The sequence below is a fragment of the Podarcis tiliguerta genome (assembly GCF_965153285.1).
Source record: "Podarcis tiliguerta genome assembly, chromosome: 1".
Classification (NCBI taxonomy): Eukaryota; Metazoa; Chordata; class Lepidosauria; order Squamata; family Lacertidae; genus Podarcis; species Podarcis tiliguerta.
In genome coordinates, this window is record NC_139534.1 from 63160663 (window position 1) to 63186680 (window position 26018).

At 44.9% G+C, this 26018-nt stretch overlaps 1 protein-coding gene across 10 annotated transcripts in view; it reads left to right on the forward strand.

The window, feature by feature from the left end:
* KCNQ1 (potassium voltage-gated channel subfamily Q member 1) overlaps positions 1–26018 on the forward strand; it is a 332458-nt gene that overhangs the window by 26087 nt on the left and 280353 nt on the right. For 2 of the 10 annotated variants that reach the window (XM_083425015.1, XM_083425014.1), the window contains exon 3: positions 17263–20750. In XM_083425015.1, coding sequence (XP_083281141.1) covers positions 20338–20750 — 413 coding nt within the window. In that variant the 5' untranslated portion in view covers positions 17263–20337. Of the gene's footprint in view, positions 1–12443; positions 16343–17262; positions 20751–26018 lie in introns of those variants that run through there. The other 8 variants (XM_083425012.1, XM_083425013.1, XM_083425016.1 and 5 more) reach the window with 8 other exon arrangements.

Sequence of the window (26018 nt, forward strand, 5' to 3'; positions counted from 1 at the left end):
AGAGCAGAATACAGTGGCACTATTACTTCCCTTGATCTAGATGCTATACTCCTATTGATGCAGCCCAGAATTGCATTGGCTTTTTTAGCTGCCGCAAGGTATATACAAATATACCTTGGTGTATTTGTATTATATTTTCATGGGAGAAATAAATGTTTAATGTTTTTCTGAAATCCTACCGGGAAGCCTTTGGGAAGAGGTGAAACTAGGCTTTATTTCACTCGGGTCCAAGAGCCAGTTTGGCATCTCTCCCCCCCATGCGCTTTTGCATACACACACACAGTGAAACTACCTTTCTGTCATGTCTCAGGCAGGAGAGCCCTTATCAGAGGGCGGCAACAAGACCCTGGCCTTATACTGAGTCCTAGGTCAGCCTCCATCTGGGATACTGCAACAAGGCCAGGGAAAGGGCCATCTGCACCCAAGGTGAGTTCCGCCTCAAACTTTGGGGCTGAATTGGATCCCAAACCCAAGGCAAATGCAGTAGTATTGCAAAGACTAGATGGAAACCTGGCCCACCTAGAGATTGCAGGAAAGGATTCCTCCGGTGTAAAGTAAAGTACTTCCCCTCAGAAATAATACACTCCTCCCAAGGAGACCTCTGGTATGAAGGGGGTTGATAGGAGTCAGCTGAGGTTCGGGTTTGTTACAGTAGCTTCAGCTACTGTCTGACTCTTGTGAACTCTTCTAGCTTGGATCCTGACCTTGAACTGCTCTGATGTTGCCTCCTGCCTTTTGCAAGCTCAGCTTGCTTGGACTCTGGCCCTGGATGCTGCTCTGTCTGCTTGCCCCATGGGTATTGTTGCTGGTAAATCCCCTGTTTACTTAAGAGCCTAGTGTGAGCAGGACACCTTCTTTTATTTACAGGGTGATGGGTAATACAGTAATTCTGCCTCCAGAACCTGCAGCCTCATCCTGTGATGTCATCTGTGTTCCCCTCCCTCCTCCAAGCTCCATAGCTTGGAGCTCCATAGCTCCAAGCTCTCATCACCTTCTAATGATGTTCCGTGCTCACTCCTTCCTGCACCGTGTAATCAATACGTCTCTAGGTCAATATGTGCATAGGTCACAGGTGGAGCACCTGTGTAGTAGGCCACCTCCAATCATCCTACTCCTCTTTGTCTTTAGGGCTGATGAGTTAAAGGCCAACAACCCCTGGAGGGCCACAGGTTCATCACTACTTCCCTGGGAATGGCTACAATACGAGTCCACCTGTACTACTTTACTGCTCCTCTGTGTCAGATAACTGTGGAACGAGTGTACAGTGGTGCCTCGCAAGACGAAATTAATTCATTCTGCGAGTCTCTTCGTCTAGCGGGTTTTCTGTCTTGCGAGGCATTGTGGGGTACCACTGTACTTTTTTATCTCCTGCCTGAAATTCATCGTAAGACAGAATTTGCGCTTTCCAGAATTAATAATTACTTTCAAAGATGTTTTTGAGGAATATCTAAATGAAAGAGTTGTACGATTGCTGTCATGAGAAAATCTTGTAAAAAATATTCTACAGATATTGCTAACCATGAAACAAGGGGTTTTGATGCAAAGCCCACTATACTCTGTAGAATGGCTTATACTCTTACTTCAGCCACTAGAGGGATCTCCAAGAATATGGTTTACTAGTGTATCTGAAAGGAAGCTTCCGAATGTCATCAACATTTGCTTTATCTAAGGAGCTGCTACATCACGAAGCGGATTGTGTGGGGCTCCATTTCCCCTGCTTCTCTACTTAAGTGTTCTCAGAAAGTCATGGAATGTATTTTTGCTATAGAAAAGGTACCAGCATAGGTCTTCATGACTAGACTCTTTCATAAGGAGAACCTACAGAAGTCAAATATTTTTGCAAGTTAGATAGCAGGTGTCTTTTGAGAGTTGCACGATCTGTTTTGATTATTGTTTGTGGGTGCCAGACACCTACATAACCCCTGGATCTAACTCATGTTAAAATATAAACCAGACTAGCTTCCTGTGTTCAGGTAATCGCCTGGGTGATGGGCTGTTAAGAGAACCAAAGAAAGGGGTCTCTGTGCCAGACTGAAAATGGGAGGGGCCCTTCCTTCAGCTCTTTGTGAGAAGGACAAAAGCCAGAGTTTTAGAGGAGAGTTGGCAGTAATGTGACCTAGAAGTAAAGCTGCAAGCTGGAAAATCAGAGAGACAGAGCACAATGTTTGATTTCCGCTTGAATTCAAGGCTGTGGCTACGGGAGAAACGAGACCCTTTGGGGTGTTAATGCTGTGAACCCCTCCATTGTAGGCTCAGGTTGCATATATGTGCAAATAAGCCATATATCCTAAAGACACCACAGTCCCTGCTGTGCCTTTTTCTCAGGAGAAAATATGAAACCTGGGTAAAGCACTTGGATCCCCTGGGATCTCGCACTGCTCAGAGATTGGGGAGGCATGCAACACTATATTACTGTGTTATGGAGAAGAATTCCCAGATAAAGGCATTATAAGATAGTAAGAGGCTTCTCTCCTTCATGGGAGATTTTACTTTCTTGGGTTCCATGATCACTGCAGATGGTGACAGCAGTCATGAGATTAAAAGACACCTGCTTCTTGGGAGAAAAGCAATGACAAACCTAGGCAGCAACTTAAAAAGCAGAGACATCACCTTGCCATATAGTTAAAGCTATGGTTTTCCCAGTAGTGATGTATGGAAATGAGAGCTGGACCATAAAGAAGGCTGTTCGCCAAAGAATTGATGCTTTTGAATTATGGTGCTGGAGGAGACTCTTGAGAGTCCAGTGGACTGCAAGAAGATAAAACCTATCCATTCTTAAGTGAATCAGCCCTGAGTGCTCACTGGAAGGACAGATCCTGAAGCTGAGGCTCCAATACTTTGGCCACCTCATGAGAAGAGAAGACTCCCTGCATAAAACCCTGATGTTGAGAAAGATGGAGGGCACAAGGAGAAGGGGACGACAGAGGACGAGATGGTTGGACTGTGTTCTCGAAGCTACAAACATGAGTTTGACCAAGCTGCAGGAGGCAGTGGAAGACAGGAGTGCCGGGCATGCTCTGGTCCATGAGGTCACGAAGAGTCGGACACGACTAAACAACAACAAAAGAGGCTTCTGCTATAGTACAAGTGGGAAGATTTTGATTCTACACCAGTTTCACTGTGGGATCCCCATATTGCTAGATGAAGTGCTTCTCTGAAAAAATCTACAGGAAAACCAATTGTGTGTCATGTTTTGATTAGGGTAACCCAAATTTATAGCTTGGTAAATTTAGCCACTTCACGGCAAAGTTCTGCTATACCTTTGGTTTTTTCCCTTTGCCACCACTGTTTGCATTGGGAGGTTCATGTGACATGATTTCTAGTTTAGCTTCCTACAATCATTTGGCATTCCTTTTGTCCAGACGTTTATTGATGTTTGCAGACTTTTCTCTCTCTCACGGCTTCTCTCGTTACAAATCGACTTATGGCATTAGCATTCTTCATTGTGACTTGCAACAAAGAAGCTTAGTGTATGTGTTTTCAGGAAGTGATAGTGTTCTCTTGGTGTACAATAGCAATGAAGAAATAAAAATTCCTGCAGTGCAGCCACTAGCGTACACTGTATATTAGCAATCACCTGAATTACCTACACTACAGACATAAGATGTCACATATAATTTGCTTCCCAGTGCCTGATCTGGTTTCGGCTGCCTGATCTACTTTCAGTCGTAGGAATCCTCAGAACAATGGCCTTCTGCTTGTGTGGAGGAAGGAATTAAATGTTGTGCTATTTATGTCATGCAGGAAAAATCAATAAGCAAGCGCAAGGTTGTATTTCCCCCTGCTCCATCCACCAGGGCAACCGCTAGAGACTCGGTCCCGCGGCCAGGCCTGTATCCAAATCAGGCTGGATCAAAATAATCTGTCTTCCTGAAATGTCTTCTGCTACCCTACTACAGCTCTCTCCATGATGCCACCGGGCATAAGGTATAATGCATTTCCCTCCAAATCCATTAAATTCTATTCCTGCCTCACCTTACAACCATAGTCTATGAATGCTTAGGCTATAAAAAGACACTCTGGGGTTTTTGTTTGTTTGTTTCAGAAGGGTACTGACTGGCAAACAATACACCTCTGGACAGCTTAGCCTCTATTCTTTGACATACCACAATGTTAAAAGTGGATTATTAGGTAAAGGTAAAGGGACCCCTGACCATTAGGTCCAGTCGTGACCGACTCTGGGGTTGCGCGCACATCTCGCTTTATTGGCCAAGGGTCATGTGGCGTACAGCTTCCAGGTCATGTGGCCAGCATGATTAAGCCACTTCTGGCGAACCAGAGCAGCGCATGGAAACACCGTTTACCTTCCCGCCGGAGCGGTACCTATTTATTTAATTGCACTTTGACATGCTTTTGAACTGCTAGGTTGGCAGGAGCAGGGACTGGGCAATGGGAGCTCACCCTGTTGCGGGGATTCGAACCGCCGACCTTCTGATCGGCAAGTCCTAGGCTCTGTGGTTTAACCCACAGCACCACCTGCGTCCCTAAAAGTGGATTATTAGGGATGACCAAAATTCAAAGCCATACACTCCTACCTGTGATCCACAGAAATCAAAAGGATTTGGGTTTCATGTCAACATATTTAGAATATTTCTAGTTTGGCTCACTTAAAATTAAGGTGTAGTCCTAAGAACAGTTAATCCGGAGTAACTTCCACTGGAATTACTTCAAAATAAATGTCATTATTAGTATTGTCAATAATCCCAAAGCACATTTTTTCTGGAGATCTGGTAACTTCTCAAGTGGCCTTTTCTGAAATACCTTTGCATGGGAGCCAATACCAATTACTGCAAAACTAAGTAAACATACTGTGGTGGAGGAGGAAACTCAGCAACACAAAAACTATTTGTTAAGAAAGGCTCTAGGCACAAGTTTGGCTCCCTTTCTCTTATCTTCAAAGCCTTTTGTCTTGCCTCCCCCAAGTCAGACTTGCTCTGTAAACTTTGAGTACATAACCATTATGTTTTCTTTATTTCTTCAGAAGCTTAAAACATTTGAAAACCTGTTCGTTTAGAACTCATACATTAGGAATGCTTTCCTTTAAAAAGGTGTGATACTCAAAGGAAGCAACAGTCCATAAAGTCTATAGAGAAAATTTTGATTGAATAAAAAAATGTATCCGCTTGGCCACTCTGGTGAAGACTGGCATTTTTGATCCAGCAGTTCCTTCCATCAGTGGAATAGGGAGGGAGTGGTTTTCACCAAATCCCCCTCTCCTTTACATCTGCCCAAACCCCTCACTGAAAAATCTGCCCCAGATTGGAGAACCCTGTGGAACAACTGGGAGGTAAGGTGTTGTATTTTATATTTAACTTGGCTTTAATTTAATTTAATTTGGCTTTACTTTCATACTGATTTTAGTTGTCTCATGAGCCACCTTGAATATTGATGTAACTGAAAGGCGGGATTATAAATGTTCTAAAAAACAAAAATGGACATTAGCCACCATCTACACTAGCAACTTTAGGTATACTAAACTACTAGACGCAGGTGGCACTGTGGTCTAAACCACTGAGCCTCTTGGGCTTGCCGATCAGAAGGTCAGCGGTTCAAATCCCTGCGATGGGGTGAGCTCCTGTTGCTCTCTCCCAGCTCCTGCCAACCTAGCAGTTCGAAAGCATGCCAATGCAAGTAGATAAATAGGTACCACTGCTGCAGGAAGGTAAACGGCATTTCTGTGCGCTCTGGTTTCCATCACGGTGTCCCGTTGCACCAGAAGTGGTTTAGTCATGCTAGCCACATGACCCGGAAAGCTGTCTGTGGACAAACACTGGCTCCCTCAGCCTGAAAGCGAGATGAGCACCACAACCCCACAGTTGCCTTTGACTGGACTTACGGTAACCATCCAGAGGTCCTTTACCCTATTTTTTACCTACTAAACTACTGGTAATTCAATGTGTGTAAGCCAATGTTTCCTGGAAAGAAGCACGGGTGCACCCTACCTTGACCACCTTGCAATACTAAGGTGGGTTCAAACCCACACATGCACTAAAATGATAAAGAAATGCTTAAGGGCCCTTCAAATGAAGCAGAAGAAAATGGAAGTCTCTCTTGTAAAGGAAGTTTTTTTTTTTTTTTAGAAACTGGAGGACAGATTTCACCACAACCCATTGCCAGCTTCATCACAGGTGAAAGGTGGAAAGTTGGGGCAATAATAAGCATTTTGAATGTATATTCATGGTCAGGGCATGGGGCCACTGAGTGTCTCCATTTCCTCTGCCACCCAGTGGTTTCCACTCAAAGTATTCTTGGCCAAACATGCTTACAGCCCTCTCTGCAACAGAGAATCCTACGCAGTCATGGTTTCTGATCATGAGAAGAACTGTAAGCACATTCCACTGAATCCCTTGACCAGTCTCCTTCAGATTTTCCCACACAATGCAAGAAGTCAGGTGTGGAGGGGGCAGCTGGCTTAGTCCCACACCTCCATATATTCAGAACACATGGATAGGAGGGCTGGCACAATACAGTATTACGCAGGTGACTGCATTTTGTCTTTACTGAGCCGCCCTGCATGGCACTCTGCTGCAACTTGATTATGCTTCCCATTTTTCCCAAACATGTCCCTGGATGTTCCAAGGCTGGGCCCTTCTTTTGACATCTACCTCAATTAAAGTTCATGGGGCAGTGTCTTCACCTGTCAAAGTGATGAATGGCTGCCTTGCATTTTTCTCACCATTGCACCTTAAGCATGTTTTGGTTTGTTTTTACTTTAGAGCATTTCTTACCCACTCTGCGTTCCAAAGAGTAATCCTAAAGTGGGTTAAATTCACAATGAAAAAACATAATTCATAAGAAAACAGCAGAATGATAAAATAATAGAGGGCCACTTTGCTCTTCTTTCTTCACTCCACCCTAACTGGCATTTGGACTGCCTGTTCCTGATCCCTTCACCTCCCATGGGCGAAACTTATTACCTTGGCATGCTGTCAGGGCACTAGTCTTGGACAACTTCTTTCTGCCAAACTGGAGTTTTCTGGGAATTTCTTGGCCCATGCCCTGGAGCGAGCTCACCCTTGATCTCCAAAACTATTAAATCTGTCCTTGCCAACCTACTTTCCTCACATCCAGTGGAACAGGAGTGCATCTGTAGCAATGGTGAGAATTTCTGGAGGATAAAAAATTAATAGTGTAGATCCAAGAGGGTGAGGTTTCAGAAATGTGGACTACAAACAAGGAACTAGGATTGCATCATTACGTGTATAATCTAGCTTGCTGGCAATAATGTCTCTCATTGTTGGCGATAGGCAGTGTTATGATTCATCCTCAGCCTAATGGTTGACAAGGCAGTAACAGGTGTAAGACACAAATGGTGTCATCTTAACAACAATAAAATAAAAGTGTAGATTGCACTGCAGTGATTGGACTGCAGCAATCTCTCAGCAGAGATTTTTTCAGTTATTTGGATTCTTAGACTGCAAAACTGTGTATAGTTAATCTAAGTCCCATTTAAGTCAGCAGCACCTGCTTCCAATTGAAAATAGATGAATCATACTATTAGAATAAAGTAAGTATAAAACAGAAACAGTCTGCATGTTTATTGGTGGACTGCAGTCACTCACTTTGCCTCATTTGTAAAGGCAGTGGAGATGCAGGGACATAAGGGCTGACTATCCATGAGTTTGCTTCCCTCTGGAGGTCAAGGAATTTGGATGGATTAGTATAAACCGATGCAGCAAGTTTATCTGTTTGGCATTCATCTCTTTGGCTTCCTCTGCCTCTTCACAAGCACCGGTCCAGTCATCCTACACATTTGTCATGGATTTAACCAAGATCCTCCTCTGTGGTCTCTTCTGTCCTTTCATGCTTTTGACATTAATCAACACCTCTTCCCTTCTCTGTCTTCCACGCAGAGTCCAAAGATGCAGCTCTTTTGCCTTCTCTCCCACCCCCCACCCCACCCCCGTCATGCAAAATCATGAATGGAATAATAGGGCAGATTTCCAATTTGGCGTTGCTGTTGAATATAGTTTTTTCCAAAGAAGCATACCATGCCAGCAATTTTACAACATGTAACTAATTCTTATTAAACTTTAGTATAACATGGAAGCCAATTTCAGTACAGTGGCACCTCGAGTTACAAACGCCTCAGGTTACAAACGTTTCAGGTTACAAACTCCACTAACCTGGAAGAGTGTTGAGAACTTTGCCCCAGGATGGGAATGGAAATCGTGTGCTGGCGGCACAGCAGCAGCAAGAGGCCCCATGAGTGAAAGCACGCCTCTAGTTAAGAACAGTTTCAGGTTAAGAACGGACCTCCAGAACAAATTAAGTTCGTCAGTAGAGGCACCACTGTATTGGACAGAGGAAGTTGATTTTAAATCTGTCTCAGTACAGGATAAAGGGCTATCTATCATGACATCAGTAGACCAATTACAACAAGGCAAATGAGAATCAGTACCAAGTGTAAACTGGTGCAAATTTGGGCTTAAACCCTTCTGCCAAGTTCACATACAAATTTAAGAGGGTCTCAACCTGTGGTGACTAACCAGAAAATAGATCTTAGGATCATGGTGGGTAGCTAAATAACAGTAGCAACTAAGTATAGGAACAGGGAAAGCTGCTGATCTGATTCAGCAGTAGTGCTCTTATGTTCCTGCTTTCAGACACAGTAATTTTCAGTCACAGTAATTTCAGACACAGTAAATTTTGATTTGTTGCATTTTAGCCGTGTTTAAGAAACTTCTGTCTGAAGCAGGCCATCCTCCCTACTGGCTAATGGAAGGGCTGGCCCTGGGTGGTGAAAGTGGGTGCCTTTCACATAGACCCTAAAATAAGTGAAGTGCAATTCTGTGCTGCAAGGATGTTGGGGAGAATTGAGTGCTAGAAGTAGGAGGAACTGAGACACGGTGAGGGGTTAATGCTAGTGAAAAGCACTTCCACTTGTGCAAGATTGAGCACCTGGTTTTCACCAATCCCTCTACCTGCTGCAGTCCTCCTGTGTTTCCCGGAAAGCTGCCCTTAAGGACTAGATCAGGGGTAGGCAACCTAAGGCCTGTGGGCTGGATGCGGCCCAATCACCTTCTCAATCCAGCCTGCAGACGGTCTGGGAATCAGCGTGTTTTTACATGAGTAGAATGTGTGCTTTTATTTTAAATGCATCTCTGGGTTATTTGTGGGGCATAGGAATTCGTTCATTCCCCCCCCCCCCCAAAAAAAAATATAGTCTGGCCTCACACATGGTCTGAGGGATGGTGGACTGGCCCACAGCTGAAAAAGGTTGCTGACCCCTGGACTAGATCCCTGCTCCAATAGTATGGGATATGCTCCGTAGGACTGCTATAAGTAGCAAGCAATCAGTGAAAACTAGGTGTCTTCCGTTGCAATAGCAGAAATGCTTTCCTCAAGCAGGAAGCTACCACTGAATAAAGCCCAGTGCTTTTTAAAGGAAAAAGGTGCCAGTACTCACTACGAAGTTGTTACAGTAAGTGCCACACTTATAACATTTGAAAAAATAAAAGGTGCTGGTACTGCGTACTCTTGAGTACCCACAGAAAACAGCACTGGTAAAGCCCCTATTCATTCAGAATAACCAGCCAAATCTCTGCCTGCAAGCTGCAGATTTTAGAAGCCAGAACTTTCTCTGTCTGGCAGATGCTTTTCTGTCTTGGAGCGCAGTGTTCTAACCATGCCTCAGAAGCCAGAACACTGTCTTCTGGAGGTCACAAATAATGCCTTACACACTCCCTGCACATTTTTGCCTTTGTTTGCTCTTATTCTCAGAATGATTCCAATAGTTGTTGGGAAACCTTGTCCATAATTTCACTTTATAATGATCATTTCCCTGACACTTGGCTAACTTTTCCAAGTCTCCAGTTAAAATGGTAGTACTTTTACTACAGTACACATAGAAACCACTGACAGGGTTTTGAATGTTTTCCAAACACCTATGAAACAAGCAAAGGTCAGGGAAAGAGGACAAAACTTCCTACATCTTCCTCCTCCCACAGACTGCAGCACCCTTTTCAAGTTCTGCCCAATTACGAAGCCACCATCCCCTCCTATTCTACTCTTGATTTCATATCCCTGCTTCCATTTTTGCCCCATTCCCATGCCACCCCCTTCCTTCTTTTCTGCAACCTCCCTTTGCACCCATTTTCACCTTCTTGCTCCATCCCTTTTCCTTTGACACAACTTTTAGAAGACATCTGAAGGCAGCCCTGTATCAAGGTTTTTAATGCCTGATGTTTTTATTATGTTTTTAGATATGCTGTAAGCCACCCAGAGTGGCTGTGGAAACACAGCCAGATGGGTGGGGTATAAATAATAAAATTATTATTATTATTATTATTATTCCTTCCTCCTCTTTCCTTTTCTCAACTTTCTTGTTGTATGCTGACCACCCCCATTTCCATGCCTTCTCCTCTCTCCTATTCTGCAGCTCCCTTTGCACACCCACCCTAGGATGATATATGGTACTGTCTTTCCAAGATGAATAGATTCTTATGAGCAAGCCTGTCAGTTTCTTTGTTCAGTTAGAGAAGGTTAAGTTCAGTTGATGGATGTTGTTCATGTATGGGTGTGTGCCTGTAATAAAATATATGTTCCAAACTACTGTGTTGAATCTGGAACTTCCTGTTGAAGACAACACACGCTGCTAGGAGTGAACTACATTGTGTGAAGGATCTCTGCAGTTGCTTTTAAACCACCACTTTCACCCTCTCAGCGTTCCTTCCTTCTTGTTTCCATACCACAGCCACAGCTGATGTGCAACCTGTCTTCTCTTTTACTCACCCCTGCATTGACTTTGTGCAAATCCAGGGCACTACAAATCCTCCACTGGGAGTTGTTGTTGTTGTCATTTATTGAATTTACGTTGTTGTTACCCTAATCAAGACATGACACACAATTGGTTTTTCTGTAGAATTTTTCAGAGAAGCACTTCATCTAGCAATATGGGGATCCCACAGTGAAACTGGTGTAGAATCAAAATCTTCCCACTGTCACTATAGCAGAAGCCTCTTTTGTTGTTGTTTAGTCGTGTCCGACTCTTCGTGACCTCATGGACCAGAGCATGCCAGGCACTCCTGTCTTCCACTGCTTCTCGCAGCTTGGTCAAACTCATGCTGGTAGCTTCGAGAACACTGTCCAACCATCTTGTCCTCTGTCGTCCCGTTCTCCTTGTGCCCTCAATCTTTCCCGACACCATGGAGTTTTCCAGGAAGTCTTCTCATGAGGTAACCAAAGTATTGGAGCCTCAGCTTCAGGATCTGTCCTTCCAGTGAGCACTCAGGGCTGATTTCCTTAAGAATGGATAGGTCCACGGGATTGCAATTTATTGAATTTATATATCACCCTATATCCGGAGGTCTCAGGGCGGTTCACAGAAAGGAGTTGTGCTCATAACACATCTCACACACATCTCGGAGCAGATTTAAGGAGGGTATGGAGTGAGTGCTAAAAGGAGGAGTGTTGAGAAAGTTCCATTGTACAAGCATAAATCCTTGTATTGGCCAGATGGTTACTATATTGGATACAAGTCCCAGCTTCTAATCCTGTTCTCTTGGCTGGTCACCCCACTAAAAACAGAGGACTCTGCCTTTTGCATATCCTCATTAAAAGCAGTCATGCATAAAAACATTTTTGGTGTCTGCCAAAGCTATAGCAATGGAGGTGGCTGGTTGTATCTCTCATGGTAGAGGTAAGGGTAATACAGAATTGTAGAGTCGCCACAAGAAAATCTGGGGGTCAACCCCACAATTTTGGCCTGTGCACACTAGCTTTTACCTACACAGGCCCTATTCAGGTGGGTCGTCCCCATGTGGATAGTGGAAGTGTGCTGGATCTCTACATAGCATCAAAGGGGAAGGAGAGGAAGACAAGACCAAAAGTTCGCACAAAGCCAAGGTTCATGAAAACAAAATCCAAAATCAACAGTTCACCAATACCTTTATTGGGACAAATGAAATGCTACAAAAATGTGAAAGCTTTAAAGTTATCAGAACTCTTCATTGGGCAAGATATTGCACAAATAAAACAAATAAAAAGGAAGCTTTTAGGGCTAAGCAGCACATCGCTATCACCAGGTAGCCAGAATAAACTGAGAGACACTGAGGAGAAAGGTGACCCAGTGTGACTATGGGCAATGACTTGCATCAGGGAGGTTAACATAAATAATTGTGTTTTATTTCTTTTGTATAGGTAATAGCCAAAGAACTCTCTTCAATATGAAGGAATAGCTAAAAGAACCCACCTAAATTGCTGCTGAATTGATTGCTGGCTGCTAGTTACTCCCTTCAAATTATGCATAATTACCAGTAGTTGACATGGTAAAGGTAAAGGTACCCCTGCCTGTACGGGCCAGTCTTGCCAGACTCTAGGGTTGTGCGCTCATCTCACTCTATAGGCCAGGAGCCAGCGCTGTCCGCAGACACTTCCGGGTCACGTGGCCAGCGTGACAAGCTGCATCTGGCGAGCCAGCGCAGCAAACGGAAACACCGTTTACCTTCCCGCTGGTTGACATAGTAGGGAGATGAAAAAAACAGTTTCATGGCCTGTCAGAATTAATGAGGAGAGCTAGGAGTTTCAAGGTCCCATGGAGGATATTTTAATGTTTTGCTAGTGTGTGCCAAAATACGAAAGGCCAGCCCAGATCATACATAAGATAAAGGGAAATTAAATATGAATACTAATATCCACAAGAAAGTACAGTATATTTCTCTCAATCATACACAACAGATCACCTTGTTTGGCAAAGATGAAGGATATGACTCTTACAACACTAAACAAATATTTCTAACATATAATGGATCTGCAGTACTGGTAAAATCTGTTTTCATATTTCTGAATCCTAGCTCTCTATCTTGTTGAAGAAGAAAATAACAAAATGAGTGGTTATTTGAAGAGGGGGGAAATAGTGGTGTGAAATCGTCACATTAAACTTCACACATACCTGAGTTAGAAGGTAAGATGGAAACACACAAATACAGTGGTACCTCGGGTTACATACGCTTCAGGTTACAGACCCAGAAATAGTGCTTCAGGTTAAGAACTTTGCTTCAGGATGAGAACAATAATCATGCTCTGGCGGTGTGGCGGCAGCAGGAGGCCCCATTAGCTAAAGTGGTGCTTCAGGTTAAGAACAGTTTCAGGTTAAGTACGGATCTCTGGAATGAATAAAGTACTTAACCCGAGGTACCACTGTATAGAAAATGTACTGGGTGAAGAATTCAGCATATTGAGAAACACGGGGGGACGGGGACAAGTTCCAAGTCTTATGTGAAGATGTGAATTTGGGCTAGGGGAGAGGAGGTCAGGCTGTATGATGCCTGAGTCCCTTTTAATTCCTGGGGTCCTAGATTCAGCAAAGGTTAAAATCTAATGGAGGATTCAATTGTTGAAGCAGCCAGGCCTGCTTCTTGGTGGGCCTAAGCATGGTTGTAAGTATAACAGAAGGAAGTGGCTTTGTGCCAGAGGGCAAATGGGTGGGTTCCCTCTCCCTCATCTGGCTGGAAGTGGGAAAGACAAAAGTGTGTGTGTCTGTGAGAGATTGAGAAAGAGATAGGAGAGTGCACTGGGCTAGAAGCAGGTAGAAGAAAGAGAATGAGAATCATGCTTGATCTCTGCTTGAATCCAAGACTGGGACTATGGGAAGAACAAACCTTCTGGGGTGTTAATGCTGTGAGCCCATCCATCATAAGCTCAGGTTGTTATATGTATGTGAAAATAAACCACATATAATAAAGACACCACAGTCTTTACTGTCCCTCATTCCTTAGAAACAGAACCCTACTTAAGCACCTGGACCCCCTGAAAACTTGCACCACTTGAAGATTGGGGTGGCAGGAAACACACCATTTGAATAACTTGGTTCAGCTCTGAAAAGTTTGAGCAGAACCACAATTGCATTCAATTTTGTCACATTTGGATTGCAACATCTGAAATGGGTTCTGTAGCCCAGTCCAGACACACCCAGAGAGGCGCTGCATAAGCCTAGGTCTCTAGCGTGAGTGGGTGGTGGTGTGGTCTAAACCTCCAAGCCTCTTGGGCTTGCTGATCGGAAGGTTGGCAGTTCGAATCCGCGCAACAAGGTGAGCTCCCATTGCTCTGTCCCAGCTTCTGCCAACCTAGCAGTTCGAAAGTATGCCAGTGCAAGTAGATAAATAGGTACAGCTGTGGCAGAAAGTTAAACAGCGTTTCCCTGCGCTCTGGCACTCATCCGCCTGTTTCGTTGTGCGAGAAGCAGTTTAGTCATGCTGGCTACAAGACCCGGAGAGCTGTCTGTAGACAAACACCGGCTACCTCGGCCTGGAAGCAAGATGAGTGCCATGCCCCATAGTCACTTTTGACTGGACTTAACTGTCCAGGGGTCCTTTACCTTTACTTTTTATCTAGGTCTTTAGCATGGCAAAGGGATAGTGATGAAAACAACAGCACCCTTGTCACTATGACCCCGTTGCCATGCTTGAGGCCAAGGAGAATGCATACATAGCCATGGTACAACACTCTGCACATGCTTGGAGGAAATTTGTGGAATGCACTCTGTATGGAACAAATTGCTCTGGAATGGGTGTGTGTGTGTGTGAGTGAGTGAGAGAGAGAGAGAGAGAGAGGGAGAGGGTGTGCACTTTGAATTGTGTACAAAGGACAAAAGGTAACAAATACAGACATGGGAGCTTTGATGCAATGTATAATAATAAATAATAATAGAAACAACACAGTGTTTATGATTTGTAAGGGCAAGATATTTATGCTTCAGAAGGAATCAGCAATTGCAACATATGTATTATATAAACAAGTGTTTGCATTTGAAGATACTGCATGCTCCACATAACATTCCACCTCTGCTCTTTATAATTGAAGGAATTATTTCCTGGATTCCAAATGCTTATTATGTAATTAACAGTATCGCCACTCTAGGCTGCAATAGGCTGTCACAGTTCTTAAGCCACTTACTCTGGAACAATCCCATTGACCTCAATTACATTATTCTGGGTTTCAGGTTTTGATATTTGACCCAAGCATTATTTTTAATATTTTCTTGATTATTTACTGTGCTACCTGCATTTGTTAGAAGAAACATATATTAATTTCATTATATGGGACTATAGATTTTTAGCCACATGCAAACTTAAATACTGTATATATATATTCTGGGAGTTTTCACACCTAGAGCAGCAAAACATAAACTTTCCCATTGAACCTTATATAAATCTAGGGGCAGTAGGGAGGAAATCAGTGCTGTTATTATCATAGCATATATTTCTTCATACAGAGTCAACATGAGATCACTTGTCAGGCATTATAGTGAATGAAGTAATTTGTTTTGATGAGTTGTTCCTCTATATGACGTTATTTGTGCATACTATAAATGTTAAATTGTGGTAGAAGTAACATGTTGTAGGTAGACAACTGTGACATGTTATCTTTCCAGTCATTATTACCCATAAATAACTCAAGAGCAAAAGCACCGTTCGTTTTCTAACTTTGCCCCAAATCCAGCAAAAAGCTTTTTTTTTTGTATCCAACAGCATGGATCCAAGTGATGCAAAAATATGCATGGTGGTAGTTTGCGTTGGGCCACCACTATGTGTGAGGTTAGGAAAACTTTTATCAGGCAAAATACAAAGATAATTGTACAGGGGCAGAGGGAGGATAGGTGATGACCCAGGTAGGTGACGTATAAAGACCGGGGGAGGGGGGCTTGGTCTAGTATGGGGGAAGGGCATTTGGCAGAAGGGTAGGCAGGGGTAACAAGCAGAGTGAGCAGGGGCAGCAGCCCTCAGTGAAACTGAAAAGTGTATAAAATTATCATGAAGGTGCCCTAGCTGTAAAGCATATTAGTATCAGCATATTTATGCTACAAACCTAAACTGCTTTAATAATCATTTCATCACTCCAGCGGAATTCTCAGACCCCTCAATGAACCACAGCTCCCAGAATTTGGGGTGTATGTGAGAGAGGTGGCGGGGAGGAGCCATATAAGTTAAAATAGTTGTTAAAGTGATCTAAGGCTCTTCAGCCGACTCCCTCTTTTACCACACAGAAGAACTATTATGATGATATATGGGATTAGGATCACACACATACAGAGGCGCAGCACTCACAACTATTGCCCTAGTTACCTGGGCTGTGATGTCAGTGTCATGATGCTGTGACTGTGAGGTGACGTCATGTTTTGTGACATTTGTTGGCACAGGAGTCTTCCAGCATAATTTGAAGCCCTTAAGTGTTGTCTTAGTAAGCTTTAAGTGTGGCTTGTAAAAGTGTTATCACTGCAGGAACAATTTATTATTATTATAATACATTGTAAATCAGTGTTTATCGGAAGGGAGCAGCCATACTCATGCAAAGCATCTGGAGAACTTCTGAACCGCCTTTGAATAGAGCCGAAAATAACAAGGTATATAATATATATAGTACCTTATCTTGCTGCAACATTTTTGTCTAAGCACCAGTATAACCCTTGAACTCAGCACAGCTCTGGGAAAGGAGCTTGTTAACTAGTTCTATTCTCCATCAAGCTCAAAAGGAAAGCAGACTTTCTGATCAAAGGATATGTGCGCCTTCTGCTCTTGGAGTTGTCTTTGTTAGCTAATTGCTTCTGCACTGGAGTGCTTGAGCTCTTGTATCTAAGGTGCAAATCATTTGTCTTATTAGAAGCAGCTATTACTTCACGCGTTAAAATGCGTTACTGTGCCAAACCCTCACATAGCCTGGCAAGAAGACAGCTTAACCAATTAATCAGGGGTTCCACAAAAGTACATGATGGTAAGGAGCCAGATTTAGGGTGATAATGTTTGAAAAACATGTCATCATAAACCAATCTAACAGAAGAGCAAACTTTTATTTCAGGCAAGCCAGCAATACAGCCAGTGTTGGGGGGTGTTTGTTTAAGCAAGTGTATGTTCCAAGATTTATGTTGTTTGGCAACTCTCTTACTTGTAGCAGCTACATGAACTTCAAACATCTACATAGGAAATAAAACAAAGACTGAAAAGCTCTATAGTAGATAAACAGCATAATGCAAGTTGAAGTTTATATTGAAAAAAATGTAATAATTTTGGCTCACTAAGCTTGCTAGGCTACTTAATTGTGACAACTTCATCTTAAGTTACACTCAAAGCAGACTCTTATTGGTTTGTTGTAAATGTCTGAATGCTGCGAACCATGCTTCTTGGCTTAACTAGGCATCAGATTGTTTTGCAGTGCAATGTGTAAGCAGTAGGCTGGGTTAATAACTATAGAATTCAGCCTAGGTATGAGAGCACAATTCTTGCCTCTTTTTTTTAAGCAACTCTGTGCCCCTATTTTGTTTTCCAGATTCTCAGAAGAGAGCATCCATTGCCTTAAAAAGGCAAGCTACAAATTCTTCCTTGATATGTTGCAGAGGAATTACACCGAGAATGAATCAAACAGTAGAATTAGGACTTAAGAAGAATGTTGGTATAAGCCGCTGTATACTGTCAAAACATTTGTCTATCTCGAGCTCAGTATTGCCTAAATTGGAACAACTTCTGTGAGCCACTTCCTGTCTTATTACGTTCAGACATGGTGGTGGGACCCCTGCAGTGATTCTAGCAATAGGTAGAGCAAACTGAACTGAGTCTGGGTGTACAGTAGAGCAGTGAATTCACCACCAGCTCCTGCTGGCTAGGGCAGAAGGTGAAGTGACAATAACCCCCCCCCCTTATTTTGTTCCAGGCTGATGCAGCAGAAGGGCCCACATTGGACCCTTCACCAGGAAATGGACCACCATGGACTTCAGTGGATGCTGTTTCAACAGCCCTTACACTGACTGGCAGCCACACGAGGGAGCTTCCATAGCAGCTTGGCTCCTCTGCATCCTAACCCCTTACACTTAGCATCATGGATGTGTGTGTGTGTGTTGGTATTATGGCTGTGGCTGTACCAGCACTTCATTTTGTTTTACCTTTTTGTTAGTCTGCCCCTCCTTAATGCTGTTTATTTCAGTGCATACCTTTTTATTGTAAATCACATTGAGGCTATTTTTAGAAGTAGTAGATGTGTTATAAATAGCAGCACAGGAATTGTCTGCAAGAGCCTCATCCTGCTATGCCAAGTGACCCTGCAAGTGACACTGGTGTGCAAATGGTCCATCCTGCTGCTGCTTGACGTAGTAAGCTGGGCACGTACTTGGACTGCTAAGCGCTGGGACTTCATGGCAGCCTCCACAGTCACATCCCCATAGCTATGCCCCTGCTAAGACTATGAACTTTTGACCAATACAAACATTATGGCTGCAATAACAAGTCATTTCTCCCATGCTCTCTCTCTTTCTTTCCTTTAACATCCAGCCTAAGTCTCAAGAGTTTGCTCAATATTTTGGCTGTAAATAAGAGATTTGGATTTTTTCTGAAATAAAAGTGGCATGCTAATGTAACCTAGCTCTTCTTATTAGGTTATTTGTTGGGTTTATGTCTAGAAGCGGAAGAAAAAAGCCTTATATATTTGGCATGCAACATACTAGCACATAGTTGGGCAAAAGATTACTGCAATGCAGGGGGTTGTACTAGATGACACTTGTGGTCACTTTCAACTCTACAATTCTGTGATTCAGTGATTCTATGATTCCTACAGTACAGGATATCACAATCTCTGTTGTGAAATAAGTGGCAGTACTTCATCTCTGCCCATCACTACATTATTTCTTGCGAGAGGTTCTGCTGATGGGCAGCTGCCAACCTACCAAGAGATGGAAGTGTGAGTAAGCACTCAAGTTTCAATTTATAAGGTTCCAAGAGGGCAGGGCTTCTTGGGATATCAACCTGTACATCAAGGGTGTTTACCATGTACTGTATTTCTTTTTGAATTGTTCTTTGCCATGTTCAAGGATCTATACACACATTATATCAGTAATTCCCACAACCATGTAAAGCAGGTGTGGACAATTTTTTTTTTTTTCCTGCTGAGGAACATTCTCTTTCTCCCCCCACCTACCTCTCTCTCTCTCTCTCTCTCTCTCTGTATGTGGAATCTGCCAGAGGCCACATGCTGACAGTGGGCGGAGCTGAAACTGATGACAAATGTGTTCTGGATAACTAATCTGGAATAAAGACCAATCATTCTGAAACTACATAAAAATAAAGGGAGGCTTTTAAAAAGTCAGGAAAAGACTCATAAATGAAGTTAAGTGGAGTCACATGTAGCCCCTAGAACACAGGTTTCCCCTTTTGAGTTAAAGGGGTGGTGGTGGTCCCTGGTTGTCTTAATAGTACAGTGGTACCTTGGGTTACATACGCTTCAGGTTACAGACTCCGCTAACCCAGAAATACTACCTCTGGTTAAGAACTTTGCTTCAGGATGAGAACAGAAATCGTGCTCCGGCAGCGCGGCGGCAGCAGGAGGCCCCATTAGCTAAAGTGGCGCTTCAGGTTAAGAACAGTTTCAGGTTAAGTACAGACCTCCGGAACGAATTAAGTACTTAACCTGAGGTACTACTGTACAGAGATGGCACACACTGAGGCTGAAAACAGGAATATACCAAAGGCACAGCCCCCATACCATGGGAGTAGCCAGGATTTTTGAAATGGGGGCAGGCCTCTTGTTGGGGACAACGACGAACCTCACTTAGCTATGCATTTTTATGGATTTGGGGGAGGGCAACTGCCCCCCTACCGCCCCTTTGCTACGCCCATGCCCCGTACATGTCTATTCAGAAATAAATCCCACTGAATTCAATAAGACTTACTCCCAGGTAATAAATGACTATATGATTGCAGCCCTAGTGAGTTTGATGCAGGGGGTGAGAGCCAAACTAGGGAATTGCTGTTTCACAGATCATTTGCTCACCCACCCTGCTACGTCGCCCCCTCGGCATCTGCAAAAAACACACACCACAAAAACAAACACCTCCGCGTCATGGCCCTCTCTCAGCCTAACCTACCTCAAAGGAATATAAAAGATAAAAAGGAAAATAGTATATATAAGAGATAAATGTAATCAAAACGGCACATTGCTTTGATTTCGCCAGCGCTCCTCTGGATGGCAGGGATTTTCTTCCAGTTGATTGCACAACGCCTGCCAGGTTTAGGGCAAGGAAGATGCCACTACTCATGAATCACCCAAGTTCTGCACCTGCTGAAGATCTACTTGTTGCACAGCTGCGGAAAGTCTCGGCCGTCTTGCGCGAGTAAGGAACGAGCAGCCGCCGCTGCGCTGCCCCCGGGGCTCCTTGGGTGGCTGCTGGCAGCGGCGAGGCGGAGGGAGCAGGGGCCTTCCCCGAGGAGCCCTCCCCCGGAGTGGGCGGGGCCAAGGCGAGCTCTCGGGGACTTGAGCGGAGGCCGCGGGGGAAGGAGAGCGAGCGAGAGACGCGTCGCGCTCGCTGCCTCGCGCCGCATCCCGCCCGCCCCCTCCGCCTCCGCGCGCGCCTCTACGATGTCTTCTCCTTCCTCGCCCAAGGCGGAGAGGAAGCCGTGGAGCTTGGGGCGCCTGTCCGTCACGTCCAGGAAAGGCAGCATGAAACCCTCGGCTCTGGAGCTGGCCGAGAACGCCGCCAACGCGCACTACGCGCCTTTCTCGCTCTCCGCGCCCGCGGGGGGGACGACGGCGCCCGGCGGCACCGGCTGCGCGACTCAGCAGCGCGCGCGGTACGTCGAGGGGCCCGAAGCCACCGTGGCCATGAGCGGCGGAGGCGGCGACTACCCTCGCCCTCCGGTCAGCTTCGACCCGCGCGTCTCCATCTACAGCGTCCGCAGACCTCTGCTGAGCCGCAGCCACATCCAAGGCAGGGTCTACAACTTCCTGGAGAGACCCACCGGCTGGAAGTGCTTCGTCTATCACTTCACTGTGTGAGTCCCAACGGCTTTTTGCTGAGGTTTTGCTTAGAAGCGACCCCCCCCCTCATAAGGGCCCCCCTTCTTCCTCGAAGAGCCCGGCGCCGGCTCCCGGGGTCAAGGAGCCGGGAGGGCGGGCGGGCGGGCAGACAGGCTTCTCGTCGTTTTCTGTCAAGAAAAGGCGGGAAAAGGGCTTCGGGGAGCCCGGCGCACGCTCGCCAAGGGCGCGCGGCTCGCTCGGCGCCCGCCGGAGCCCCGCCCACCGGAGATTGGCAGCCCTCGCGCGACGCGTGTTTACCCGGCGGACTTTTCCGACCGAAGTTGACCTAGTAAGGATGCTGAGGGTGGCAGCCCGACCTACTAGGTCAGCATCCTCCTGCGGGAGTGAGGCAGCTGTTGCTGAAGCCGCACGCCTCCTTTGCCCCCCAACCAGCCTTCCTCCTGGAGCCATGGGGGGGGGGGGAGCTTGCAGCGTTTGGGACTTTTGAGTTTAGAGAAAAAAGGGAATGAGAGGTGGCTTGAGAGAAGTTTCTAAAATTATGCCTGGCGTGGAGAAAGTGAGTAGAGACAGGCTTTTCTCATACCAGAAGTCACGGACAATCTGATGAAGCCTAATGTAGGAAGATCCAGGACAGATAAAAGAAACGTTTTCACACAGTGCATTAGTTAAACCGCGGAACTCCCTCCCACAGGACACAGTGATCGCCACAGACTTGGATGGCTTTAAAAGCGCATCGGGCAACGGAGGAGAGGGCTGTCGATGGTGACTAGCTGTGATGGCTATGCTCTGCCCTCACAGTTGGAGGCAGCAATGCTTTTGAATACCATTTGCTGGACACCACAGGAGGGCAAGAGTGCTCTTGTGCTCAGATTCCCCTTGCAGGTTTCCCACAGGCCTCCAGTTGGCCATTGTGAGAACAGGATGCAGGGCTGGATTATTTATTTGATTAATTTCTATACCACCCTCCACCTGATGATCGCAGGGCAACTTACTATCTAAAAACATAAAATGCATAACATACTGTAGTAACAAACAAAAACAACAGCCCCCACAATATGGCCTCATCCAAGAGCACATGTTTTTATGTCCTATATACCTTACGCTTTAGCAGCTCTTAGGAAAACTCTCACAGTGTCTCATCAGATATTTAACAGACCAAGCCTTGGCATACTTTATTGGAAGTAAGTTGCATTGTGTTCCATGAAGTTTGCTGCCAGGAAAGTATTCCGAGCATTGCAGCCTAATTGTAGGCGCTGTCTGCCTGTAACATTTAATTGCCTAGATTCATGCATAACGTTTGCTACAGATAAATCCTTTCCTTTAAGCACATAAGGTACTCCCTTACAGGTGCGTGTGCAGATAAGTTATTTCCAGGACTAATGTCAACAGATGCTAGGTTGCCGGGGGTGGGGGGAGAGAGACAGCTTCAGAAGATGGCAATTGTAGATATCCTTTACTCTGGCTAGGTACCTGTTCTGCAGGTGGGGTGCACCACTGTGGCTTCTGTGCTAAAGGTCCATGCAGATACACTCTCTATTTGATGAGCTGTGCTTTAACTTCTCTCTGTGTGTTCCATTCATTCCTAATGCATTGAGCAAAACAAGGCATTGTATGCTGAGAACTTCTTACGCTGGTTACAAGTACCAGAGTTCATAAATTGTTGTTCATGAGATAATTATTTAAACTAGCCATCTGTCAGCACAATTCGATTCATTATTCAGAACTCTGACAACACATTGTGTGTGTGCACGCACACAAATACAAACGTTTGTGAAATGAAACAGTGACAAATGTGTGAACCCCCCTCTTTGCTACTGCCCAAGGAAAAGCAGCTTTGGGAAGGGAGCTTTCTAGAGTGGAGAAGCAGCCAGGGAGATTTGTTAGAATCATCATAGAGTTGTAGAGTTGAAAGGGACCACGAGGGTCATCTAGTCCAAGCTGTCACAATGCAGGAATCTTTTTGCCCAGCATGACTGAGATTAAGTCTCCTGCTCTGCCAATTGAGCTACATTGAAACTTTTCTGCACTGGTCATTCCTCTACTCTAGATTGTACCTCTCCCCATCACTTTTCTCCCCTTGAGCCTCCAAAATGCGCATTTGGAAAGGCAAAAAGAAGTTTGGAAACCTGCAAAATAGGAGGGGGATTTGGAGTGGAGTGATCAACACTTTCTTTACTCACCATTTATCCACTCCAAATCCTCCTCCTACATTGCAGGTTTCCAATTTTTTGTTGCTTACAGGTTGTCTTATGATTTGCTAGGAGTGAAAGCACATTTAGTTTCATAGGCATGCTGTGAAAGGGCATTATTCTTGATACAGTGGTACCTTGGGTTACATACGCTTCAGGTTACATACTCTTCAGGTAACAGACTCTGCTAACCCAGAAATAGTGCTTCAGGTTAACAACTTTGCTTCAGGATAAGAACAAAAATCGTGCTCCGGCGGCACGCCGGCAGCAGGAGGCCCCATTAGCTAAAGTGGTGCTTCAGGTTAAGAACAGTTTCAGGTTAAGAACGGACCTCCGGAACGAATTAAGTACTTAACCCGAAGTACCACTGTACACAAATTATAGCCAAATTGAGCCAAAAATATGAAGGCATACTGTAACACAACATGGCATTAGCTGCCTTTGACATTCCTCTTGGAGTTGATGCAAATGACTTATTGCCTGATGTTGGTGTGCTTAAAATAACACTCACTTTCCTGAATCATGGCTTGCAAAATTAAAAAGCCACCAAAAATACCAATCAATACAATATACTGTACTTAATAGCTTCAAAATGTAGATTAGTTGTGCTTGTCTAATCAGAGCTACTTTTCAAGGTGCCTTCTTGGAAATGAAAAAAAGAACAGAATGTATTTTTAAGAAAGTAGTGAATGGAATTTCTTAACCTAAGGTACTCTTACCTTAGGGCTTTTTTGGGGAGGGGGGTAGAATCCAAATATCCTAACTGCCACTTAAAAGTTCTGTTAACTTACTAATGGCTCACCATATGACTCTGGTGCTTTTTTCTCTCCATACCACTGCAAATGACTGGAAATAAGAAAGATTTACAACAGAGGTTCTTAAACCATGGTCCGTAGACCTCCAGTGGTCCACAAGCTTCATTCAGGTAGTCATCGGCATTTCTGTAAAAATACAGTTAAAATCATACAGAATCTAAAACAGTGCATTGAAATTGCTAAAACAGGCAGAAAAATAATTAAGTGGTCCATCAAGACTTTCAGCAATTTTTAATTCGTCATGAGGATGGGGGGAGATTGGGAACTTTAGTTGGCATCCGTCTGTCTCGAGAGACAATGGAGTGTGCCTCCAAGCTGGGGATGAAGTCAAACTGCTGTGTTAGTAGCACCAAAGTGACCTCCTCAGAGTACGAGCCTGAGCAGTATGTACAAAGGTCCTGGGTTGCCCAGATGACAAGACATGCCCCCCCCCCGGCTTCATTGATGTGGTCCAAAGGAAAGCAGAACAAGATGTTTGGTACCAGCTTGCCTGCAGGAGTTTCTGGAAGGAGGCTTACAAGGTGCCATTCAACCATTGTAGGGACTCCACTCTGGATTTGTGTAGGGTTTATTCATAAGCCCCTTTTCTGCCAAAGATATCCTGAAAGGTAACAGAGGTTTAGGATCAGTTTTTCTTCTCCTAGATGGGCTACCTTCCCAGGTTGATTAGACCCACCTGCCAGGGGCGTAGCAAGAGGGGTGCGGTAGGTGTGGCCCGCCCCAGGTGCCCCCACAGAGGTGGGTGACAAAATGGTGGGCAGCACTCACTTCTGGGCCTGCAGCATGCCCAAGCCACACGTCTTGGGCACCCGCAGGTTCCACTCTATCCGCCTGCTGCCTCCCCCCCAGCTGTAGGGTGGCTGAGGCCACATGGTGCGCCCTGTCCCTAGGGGTGCTGCACCCCCCCCCATGAGGAGGTTCGCTCCGCCCCTATGGGTGGTTCGCCACAGGTGCCAGAGAGACTTCCTCCACCGCTGCCACCTGCCCCTCATTTCCCTCTACAGCACATGCTGAAACTGCCTTCTTGATCATTGGACCCACTAGTGGTCTCATCTGCTCAATCTGCTGCAGCTGTCTTTCCATGTAGGGCTTACAATATCATAGTCAAAAAGCTTGGAGGAGCAATTTATCTCCAGATAGTGGCTCTAATGTACAACTAACCTTTATTCTGAACGTTAACTCAGGGAAAACTTCAAAACAGCCAAATGAGCTTGGAGTTTCCTCGGTGTGCACAAAATGTGGGAAACTGGGATTGGGTAGGGGAGTGGAAATGGAATGGCATATCTTAACAGACGGTGTGGCTGGCTGCTTGGCAACTTGTGCAAAGAGTATTCAGTGCTGCAACATTTTGTTTCAGGTCCCACTTGTTTTAAATGCATTTACTGGGATGTTCCAAGTGATGGATTGTCCAAATTGGAGCTTCTTGCATTGTAGGTTCATAGCTGGATGTTTTGGAAGCAAAAACAGGAAGACCAAAAGTAATGTGTTAAATCAGGTTCTCCATTTTCACCATCACTGATGCTGAGCACATGGGAAGCAGCTGCATACCAGGTCAGACTATTTCATAGAATATTGGAATTGGAAGGTATCCCAGGGGTCATCTAGTCCAATGCCCTGCAATGCCAGTATTGCCTACACTGGCTGGTAGTGGCTATCCAAGGTCTTTCACATCACCTGCTACCTAATCCCTTTAACTAGGGATGTTAGGGATTGGACTTTGGCACTTCTGCTTACAAAGCATATGCTGTACTACTGAGCTATGACCCCACTCCTCTCATCTCTCTTGCATGCTTTTGATGAATCAGTGCAGTGGCGTAGCGTGGGGGGTGCAGGGGGGGCTGGCCGCACCGGGCGCAACATCTGGGGGTTAGGGTTAGGGGGCGCAAATCCACGGGTTAGGGGGCGCAAATTCACGGGTTAGGGGGTGCAAATTACTTGCCTTGCCCTGGGTGCTGACAACCCACGCTACGCCACTGAATCAGTGCGAGACCCACATGGCTCCAGACAGCTCGATTTACTGAATTACTCACCAGAAGCCCACATGAAACTCCAAAAGTGTTCTTGATAAACACCTAACCTCACTGTGAGCAAGTTGCTCCCTGGCTAAAGAACAAAACCTCCTTCAACTGTTTAAAGAGTCTGATTAAATTTTTGCTAATGGGAACATAAATATTATAAAGTAAAGTTGTGCAGGGAAATGTATATTTATTCTTTCTCTGTTTTTTGTGTGTCTGTGTATAAACAATATGGCTTTTGTTTATCTGTAGTAGTGCAGTTT